The 10,166-nt window shown below is 40.3% G+C and overlaps 1 protein-coding gene across 8 annotated transcripts in view; it reads left to right on the top strand.

The window, feature by feature from the left end:
* RHBDD1 (rhomboid domain containing 1) overlaps positions 1–10,166 on the top strand; it is a 91,552-nt gene that overhangs the window by 70,254 nt on the left and 11,132 nt on the right. Inside the window, exon 6 of one of the 8 annotated variants that reach the window (XM_043492152.1) lies at positions 2,673–2,793. The exons of the other annotated variants lie outside the window; for them this stretch is intronic. Within the exon in view, the coding sequence (XP_043348087.1) occupies positions 2,673–2,731 (59 nt within the window). The 3' untranslated portion in view covers positions 2,732–2,793. Of the gene's footprint in view, positions 1–2,672; positions 2,794–10,166 lie in introns of those variants that run through there. 8 annotated transcript variants of the gene reach the window in all.

The following is a 10,166-nucleotide window of genomic DNA, read 5'->3' as shown; positions in this document are numbered from 1 at the left end:
TGGAAGAGAACATGTTTTCGTGCTTCTTCAACTCTTATTTATTCTCTCAGTTCTAATGAACGAGTTATTGAACTGAACTAGATGAATATATTGAAATGACAGAAGTATTCTCTGTTCCTGGTTTAGCACTATTCTTCAACAAAATGTGTTTTCAGGTGCTTACCCAGTGACTTCCACAATTTCAGTGGTATGACTTTCTTTAAAACTTCAGCAAACAAATACTGTTTGAATATTCTTTTTTAAATTAATTTAAATTTAAATTTTAAATTAATTTAAATTCTAATAGATTATAGTTTAGATCTTTACATTGTCATAATGTTACATTTAAATAGGCTTATTTTTTCAAAATAAACCTGTATTTAATGTAAATAAAAAATCCAATTAAAAATCCATTTTAATTGTTTTATTTTTAAATCAAATTTTGTTCACATTGACAGTGCCTCACACAGTGGGATTTCTGGGAGCTGTCAAAATACAAATAATAATTCCAACTTCTAATATTTGCATGCTCAGTAATTTGTACAACAAATATTAAAGATAAATTTGTGCCAAGAAGTACATTTTAAAGATAAAATACATTATCTAATATAGGGTATCTATGATAGTATTAATCATTCATAGTGATTAAATCACTATGGAGATGTTGGCATTAGAAATGAAATTATAATGATATTTTAAGACTTCTCCAAAATGCGGCTAACAGCAGTCAGGACTTTCAAGTGGCGCTTTTGCAATTAAATCTATCTTGTTTACAAAGATTTTATTTATATGGTCAAAGCAATTTGTTAGCTGCAGATGGGAATTTAATCACTAGAGGGTTGCATGATTTGCTTCTGTAGGCCAAGCTTATTGCATATACCAGGTGGTCCTTGCATGCCTCCATCCTCACTTCATTGCTTATGTAGACTGACGCCTGTGTGTTGTTCAAATTTGTAAGTACAAATATGTTTTCTTTTTTTTTGAAAATAACAAATAGTGAGAATCTATGGATTCTATGGATTAACTGTAACATCTGGCACTTTTACAGGGTACTCATTATCTTCTCCTCATTGTTTATCCGTTTCATATTTTTTATATTTTGTATCTGTTGATAATTGAACCTAGGGTCCAACATAATCCCCCTCAAATGTTTGGATCCTTGAAAGGGTTACATATGTATAACCAGCTGTGAGTTCATGTTGTCCGACATCAACAAATACTTTTCGATAATGTGAGACCCCCCTTCCCCATGACTTATGAATGGTCACAGCCCAAGCCCAAAGCAGAGGAACCTGGCTTTGAGAGCAAGCTACATTTCTGGTTTTTCAGCACTAGATAATTGTGGTGAGAGTACTTCATTTTGTGTATTTATCAAATGCTACACAAACTACTATGGGCATGTTTTCCAGTGACTTGCACCCTTGACTTATACGCGTCTTACCCACATCATGGTCCCCCATACTCCTCCCCTATGCCAGGGCTCAACTTTTTTTCACCACCCCAAAGTGCCTTTCATTGTCCCAGGTTGGAAGTGGTGGACAGATGACTGGTGTTCACTGGCTCTCTCACACACCCCATAGATCAGGCTTTGGGGAGGCAACATGCTATGAGGAAGAAATTGAAGCCTCCTTTGCTTTCTCCTCTTTCTGGCTATCCCTGCTGTTATTTTTTTTTCTCTTTCTGTCTTTGGAGATAATTCATTCTTGATGTCAGCATTTTAAACTCCAGGGGGCAGAGTGGAGATGGGGGTTGTGTATTACACTGAAAGGCATTAATGGCTGCTATCAGCTGATTCTCTGTTCTATAGTAATTACAGAGCTGGTTACAAATGATGGATGTGCTTAGCAGATACAGGGACTGTGTGTGTCCCACATTTTCACACTCTGGTTTTCTGATTTTCCTCAAAATAGGGTCCTGCCCATTGATTTCTAGAACGTTCCCCAAAATTTTGAAATAGGTTGGATGGTTCCAAGGTTACCGTGTTACATATGGACACACATAGTAATGTCATCAAGTTGAATGTAGGGGTTCATTTCACTCAGTGGAGAAGCAATAATGTGATTGCATTTAGCATTACATTGAGACATTATGAAAGAGAAAAACATTTTTGACATTGAAACATTATTTAGAATATAATTTCATGTTCTCAGATTGATGGCCTAATGGGTTATCTTCATGTTCTTTTAATGGAATCTTTAAAAGACAAGCTGTTGGCTATGACATATATATCCCTGCATTCTGATTAATGTGTCTGAATCACAGATGATAAACCTGAGTAAAAGAAGTATTCTTTCTCTACAGTAGATGTTATCATACAGTTTGCTGATGGAAAAAGTGTAAATATAGTACTGACACAGGAGGTGTTTATTTGAATTTGCAGACTGTATATTAAAATGTGCATAAGTTACTACTTTTTCTTACTGTAATTTTAAAGTGAGAGCACACGTTTTTAAAGTGGCTTGCCAGTTCACCTTCCTTTTGGATGCTTCCCTTCTTGTGAGGAGTCTATATTCCCAAAGAAAATGGGACTGATAACAAATCTGTTGTAAAAATATTTTAAAATGGGTTATGAATACAGCAAGAAACTTTTAAAACAACAGCGTCAAAATTGCATGCTCTGATTACTGCTGCATGTTTGTGAAGTGCTATGAAGATATAAATTTCTACATAATTGCTTCTTATTTATTCATTAGGTACAAGCAACCAGGTCTTGGTTAAAATAAGGATCTCTGAATCTTCAGACCACACCTAGAATCAAATGTAATCCAATTGTGTGTGTGTGTGTGTATTAAAAAGGTTTGATTAAGGAAGCCTTTCTCTCTTTCCTGCACACCCAAAGGTAGGAGTTTCCAACGTAGCATTTTAACCCTCCCAAATGTCTCTGCTGTCTTCTTTACAAAGAAAAAAGATGTATTCATTGTCAAACAGGCTTATACAACTACAAGGATACCTGTCAGTGGAGATATATATATTTAAGATCTTTAATAACAGTAGATTCATTTTTCATGCATGGCAACCACTCTTAGTCCCTCCAAAGAATAATTTTTACTGATGCATGGTTTGGAGCTGAAGGTAAAGTCTGAGTCCTAGAATCTGATCCAGTGCCTGCTGATGTAAATTAGAATTTTTGTTCACTTCAGTGTTTTTTGTTTTTTTTTTTTTTTTAATCAGGCCCGTAGTTTGGAAGACAGATTTTTATCTCAGTAATGGCTTTCATGATTTCTGAGGAACAAATCCTGCCCCTTCCACCATGGGCTTGACAGTGCCACTTTCCTGTCGAACATGCAATTCTGCTGAATGAGTCTGGGCATAATTAGGAGATGCTCTGTGGGAGCTGCATAAGGGTGCTCCCTCTTGTATTATGGACAAAACATGAACTGTTATAGTTGCGGAATGGGTCCACTCTGTAGTTCGACAGCACCCAGCTGAGTTTCTCAGGGTACGTCTTCACTTCCCGCCAGATCGGCTGGTAGTGATCGATCTATTGGGAAATCGATACCTGTACTCCACCTCAGCAGGAGGAGTAAGTGGAGTCGACGGGGGAGCCACCACGGTCGACTCGCCGCCTTGAGGACGGCCAGGAAAGTCGAACTTAGATACTTGGACTTCAGCTACGCATCTTAGTTCGAACCATCCTCCCTCCCCCCCTTCCCCCGTGTAGCCCAGGCCTTAGTCTTGGCACTACGGAGAGGATTTTATTCGAAGTTTCTTTATTGGAAAGGTGGTTAAATAAATAAAATGTTCATATTTATTAAGAATGTAAATTGCATCAACTAGAAAATAAAAACTTGGTGGTTCTTTGAGGGCTGGTCCCTATGGATATTCTCTGTGGGAGTGCATGCACTCCATGCACCTGAGACCAGAATATTTTTCAATAGCACTGTCTGTTGAACTGTACCTGAAAACTGTGCTTGCTTGTGTTCTGAACTGAGGGCATAATGGGTGTCACAGACCAACCACCTTTCCAGTTTCATTCTACCAATTGTGGTCTGAGACGGAACCCTTCAGTAACTGGGGGATGGTGTCCCTAGCCTCTGTTTGACAGAAGCTGGGAATGAGCAACGGGGTATGGATCACTTAATGATTACCTGTTCTGTTCATTCCCTCTGGGGCACCTGCCATTGGCCACTCAGAAGACAGGATACTGGGCTAGATGGACCTTTGGTCTGACCCAGTATGGCTGTTCTTATGTTCTTAATTGTAGTTTCTGCTAGTGTTCCCGCTTGAACCTTTTTTTTTTTTTTTTGTAAATAATTTTTTAGATCATTGTTAGATAGTTTTGTAGCTTAAGGGTCTCTCCCCACCCTTACTATCTCATCTTTTGGGGAAATGAGTCTGCCCAATAAGCCATTCTTTAAACCCTGCCTGGCGTGGCCCCAGGTCTTTCCAGTTAGTGACCCTCACAAGAGCTCAGTCTTCCAGCTCCAAAGGCACTTAATGGAGCTTTCTATGAGGCCCTGATCTGATCCTGGGCCTTCTGGCTCCCTGGCACAGTGACCAGAGCCTCTAGGTAGTGCCCTTCCAGGATCAATGCTCCGGTTCCTCAAGCTAGCCCAAGGACTTGTTTAAACAGAGGCATGTGGAGGGTAAACACCTTCTTAAGGATAAATTGTCTCAGAAATCCTCTAAAATGGGGACTGCTTCTTCCCCACCCCTGGTGCCAAGTAAGACTCCATGCCCAAGTGACATCTAGTATCTTTGCCCCTGTCCCTTGCTAAATGTTCTTTCAATTCTTCTGAGTACTGAATCTCCAACAAGTATCATCTGTCTTTGATGATTGGAGAACTCTTTGTGGGCAAGCTTGGTTCGTTCTTACAGGTTGGGTTGAGTTGTGATCCATATTGATGCCCTATACATCTCTCAGTTCCCTTGGATCTGCAGGATCTTATGGTATTTTCCAAAGTTTCCAAATTGACAACCTGGTATCTAGTAGCAGTGTGGAATTCCTCCTGGTCCTCTTCTCTCTGGTGGCCACAGCCTGCTCATTCTTATCTGTCTCCAACCACATAAAATGCTGCCATGACCTCCTCTCTCTCATTGTTATGAACTGCCAGGCCTCCTCTCTTACTTTCTCTTTCTTCTGTGGCTTGGTGTCCAACTCCGTTCTTCCTTGAACCTGAGGTACTGGTGTTTCCCAAACACAGCTGTCTACGTACTTCCCAGCTTCTCAATAGCATCTCTATTTGCCCCTTCAGTCCAATAATGTTTTTCTGCAGTACAACCATGAACTTGCACTACATGTTCATGAAATCCAGTCTGTCTTCAGGCAGGAAAGAGAACATGGCACATCTGTTTTAAGTCACCACCACTGTTTCATCGCTGGCCATCTTAATATCACATGATGTGCTGAGCCTGGAAAGAAAGCCTCTCATACTCCCTCCAGAACTCCCCGGTTAGCTGCCTCTGCAGCTCTTGAGTTCTCCAAGCAAGTGACTTTTTACACCAAGTCTTCCCTGCTTAGCTTAGTCCCTCACCACCAGGGAGCGATTAACCACTCAGAAACTTAAAATAGTTAGGTGCAAGGGCTAGAGCCTTGCAGCATTACAAAGACACCCTGCTTACTCAGGGGACTACAGCAGTGCAGCGCATACATAGAGAATAAAGTCAGTCAGTCAGTCAGCCCACAAGTGGACCAAATGCACTACTCACCAAGTCCTCCGATCTGCAAGCACAGAGTCTGCAGCTACTCCTGAAATTCCCATTAGCTGCCTCTGTTTGCCAAGGAGGTCCAAATAACAGTAAAAAATCTCCGCTTTGAGGATAATGACGTGTTCGGTAAGGAAACAGATGAGTCATTCTACGCCCTTAAGGATTCTTGCATAGCTCGCCGTTCTTTGGGGCATATACCCCGACACACTGGAGGAAATATTGAAAGCCGCCTCCTCCTAACCACCTCAGCCCATCTATCATCAAAGAGCCTGTGAACCCCCTATGAAGAACCAGAGGGTACAGTACAGCAGGCACAATGCACCACCACCATCCCTTCTTCAGTCTGAGCCTCCTGCCAAGGCCTTCTGATGGAACACTCAAGAGCCATCAACCAGTCTCTGCACCACCAGTTACCCCCACCTCCTTTGGTGCATGCCTGGCCTGTTTCCTCCCATTGTGGTGACCTATTACGGTGTACAAATGGATCCTAGACATCATCTTGACTGGCTACACAATAGAATTCCTTTTCTACTCCTCTTCCAAAATCCCATTCCTCATCCCTCTTCAGGAACCCCTCTCATAAAGGAGGTAGAGATCAGCTAGAGAATCCCTAAATGAGCTAGGGCTAATAGAACTGCTGCCTTCTTAATGTGGACAGGTGTTTTTAGTCACAATATTTCCTTGCTTCCAAAAAGAAGGGCAGTGGGGGCAGGAGGGGAGGTTGGAGACCCAACCTTGACCTCAGGTAGCTGAACGTCTTCATACATCATTCAGGATGAACACCTTGGCCTTAATGATTCCCTCCCTTAACAAAGGTGACAGGCTTGTGACCTTCACTTTGAGGAATGCCTACTTTCACAGACATTCATCCAGCATGTAGGAGATTCCTGCTCTTTAAGGTGACCCAGAGCATTTTCAATACAGAATTCTCACTTCAGCCTCTTGATGGCACTGAGTTTTCACAAAGATGCTTTTTGTGGTAATGACGTACCTGCATCACTGAGGCAACCTGATATTTCCTTAGCTCAGTGATTGACTGCTCAGGGGACGATCATATCAGAAGATTCAAATGGTGGTCATATGTGACCTCTTTCACTCTTTTGGAATCCAGATAAATCTAGAAAAGTCCTCTTTAACCCTCCCCCATCCCCAAATTATACAGTTTATCAAAGTGAATCTGAACTCAGTTTTGGCCAAAGCATGCTTACTGCTAGACAACTTCCTCACACAGAGAGACCTCATTGCTCAATTTCACCCAAAAGGACAGTGGAGTCTGATCTGGTTCCTTTAGGCCACATAGCCACCTATCTCTATGTGACACCTTTCGTGAGGCTCCATCATTCATACCTGCAGGCACAGTTGCAGATGGTCTACCCTGCAACAGACATCCTGGACAAATAAGTTTTGCTTCCTCTGAACATCTTCATGTCCCTCACCTGGTGGCAAATCAAAGAGATTGTCTAAGTAGGGGTTCCCTTAATTCATGCACCATCATAAACCCACCACATAAAGACTCGCATTATGAATGCCTCCCTACTGGGCTCAAGAACTCACCTGGGTGACCAAATAGCTCAGGGCTCCTGGACTCTGAAGGGATCTAGACTGCACATCAACCTTCTAAAGCATCAGGCAGTGCATGAAACTTAAAGGAAGTTCCCACCCTTCATCTATTTTGCACACGTCCAAGTATGTCAGCCAACATGACTACAGTATTTTATATAAACAAGCTGGGAGCAGCAAAGTCTGCCCCACTCTACACTGATGCAGTCAAGCTATGGAATTGGTGCATCTGGCACCAATCACCTGTTCATCAATGCACCAATTATAGAGATTGGGAGTGGCTGGGTCATTATACATATTGAATCTATTTCCCTAAGTTAAGTATCCTCACACCTTCTTGTCAACTGTCTAAATGGGCCATCTTGATTATCACTACAAAAGTTTTTTTTTTCCTCCTGCTGATAATAGCTCATCTTAATTAATTAGCCTCTTGCAGTTTGTATGGCAACTTCCACCTTCTCTGTGTGTGTGTACACACACACATATTTATATTTATATATAAAATATAAAAAATATATTTTATATATATATATATTTATATAATATATATATAAAAAAAAATCTTCTTACTATATGTTCCATTCTATGCATACAATGAAGTGGGCTGTAGCCCACGAAAACTTATGCTCTAATAAATTTGTTTGACTTTAAGGTGCCACATGCACTCCTGTTCTTTTTAAATATGTTCTTTGTCTGAGTATTTCTCACTTGCTCTCCTTATAAGAATCTAGTTGTATCTGAACTCATTACATGTTGCTTTTTCAGCCTACTTCCTTAGGCTATGATTAATTTCCTGACAACTTCAGTTGTCAACTGTCAGCCATTCCAAAGTATGGTCCACTATCTAGTGGGCTTTCTTTTCTCCTTTGCATCAGCCTCTATCATCTTCCAATCTTTAGAGTATGTCTATAGACATTGTCATCAGGAAAAAGAATTTGTGAGCGTTTGGATGTATGCACTTATGCCACAGCATGACAAAGCTGTTTCACACTTTGGAATTGCACAAGTTTCATGTAGAATGTTGGAAATGACAGCAAAGGTTGCTGGAAGTGATACTCTGTGAGCTAGGTAGAAGCAATATCATATTGCCTTGCCTAGATGATGATAAATGATAATGGCCAGATCATTCGGTATGACTCAGCTGTACACAACACAGTGGGGGAGGTGGGAAGAAAAAAGATAGTTTTATGCTACCTTTGTGACTTTCTAGTTGTTTGGTCATTTGGCTCCCAGTGCATCTTAGAGCAGCCTGGGCATTCTGCATCCCCTGGGCATTCTCCCCACACTTGAAGAATCCTCAGGTAGCGAGTTAGGCTGGCTTCATGACTTCTCTGCAGTGCCTGAATCAAACCAGCCAGACAATAATTTGTATGCTTTTTTTCGACTTTCCTCTTCATACTCTGTGTGCTAGAAATGGATAGATTTTCATGAAAAAGTTATGTTTTCAGATGTTTATAATCTGAGAGAATCCCTTATGGTTATTATAATAAAACTACTTAAATATTGGCATTTTATGTTGGAAATTCAAGGCAAGCCAAGTATATGCTACAGAGACTGCTGTGGAATGCTTTTTGTATAATCTGTACCATGCCCAGGAGCGATTTGTGAACTTTGAAACACATGAAATAATGCCCTGACATTACAGCGTAATTAGCAGACCTAACTACTATATGTTGCTATGGAAGAAATTCAGTCTGTCATCTGAGGTAAATGAAAGCCAAGCATGAATTTAAAGTTTTTGATGATAGTTCATCAAATATTTCTCAAACTGCTGTTGCTTAGTCAAACTGGTAAATAAACTGGAACATGTATTTCAAGAATTTTTACAAACTCCTTGAACTTTTATAAAACCACCATAAGGAACCTTGAGCTGCTTAAGAGATGAAGTTTCACACTAGAAACCTAGGGAGGTATTTCCAAATTCATTGAAACTTCTGTTTACTTGAGTGGGAGCAAAGATAGGCTAACACTAAGTACTTTTAAGCAAATCTCTTAATTAGTGTACAATTATTGTGTTTCATTCTTACTAGTTTTACAAATCTTCCCTTTATGATGATTCGGATGTTAAATTTGTTTGGATTGTAAAATATGCTTTGCTGTTTCCATAACAAATACAATGTTTTTTTAAAATATATTTTATACAGCATTAAAATCAGTTTGGGACTAGTGGAAAAACATTCTCTTTAAGAAAGCATTCTGCTTGTAGGTCATTTTCTTCAGGTTTCTTGTCTTGTTAAGGATATTTGTCTGAAAACAGGATCTTTGTCTCCTACAGGTTTGCCTGTTCCTGCTGCTTATTCCTTGCTTAAAGTCATATCATAACCCTGTGTTCCTTATGTCATGCACATTCCACAGCAATGAACTGAAACGTCATAATCCTGGTTGAGATGCCACAAGTGGTAGCGGGAAATAGTTGTTATGCCACAAATGTTGAATTAGGACTTCAGGCAAGGAATTAACCAGCAGGAAAAGAGGAACTCTTTAAGACTCAAATCTCTTCAAGCAGAACCCAAATGCCTTTTTCAGCAATATGCCAGGGCTTTCTTGAACATGCTGTTGTCTTCCTGTCAACATTGCTACACCATGTCCTCAGCTAGGACTTTCTGTAGGCTGTCCTTACTCGCCAGAATTCATGGCAGAAGTTCTTTAGCTAAGACACAGGGTGAAATCCTGGCCCTATTGTAGTCAGTGTCAAAACTCAGACTTCAATAGGGTTTGGATTTTACCCAGGCTTCTCAACAGGAAATATTCTTCTCAGGATTCTTCCAAGAATCAGCTCATCTGTCTCCCTGTTTGGATGTTTTCCTTTCCCACCCAAATACCTTAATGAAATATAAAATTGCTGCTGTTGGTGCAGTTAATTTTTGCAGTTGTTTCTTGCCTTGCGTTCTCCTTTCCCTACTATGAGCTGTATTTTTAAAACTATTTAGTTGTGCCATTTGAGGGAGAGCAATGTAAAATACAAGTGAGTGAAAAAA

This window comes from Dermochelys coriacea, chromosome 9, assembly GCF_009764565.3.
Source record: "Dermochelys coriacea isolate rDerCor1 chromosome 9, rDerCor1.pri.v4, whole genome shotgun sequence".
Lineage (NCBI taxonomy): Eukaryota > Metazoa > Chordata > Testudines > Dermochelyidae > Dermochelys > Dermochelys coriacea.
This window is presented reverse-complemented; position numbering and strand designations above follow the sequence as displayed.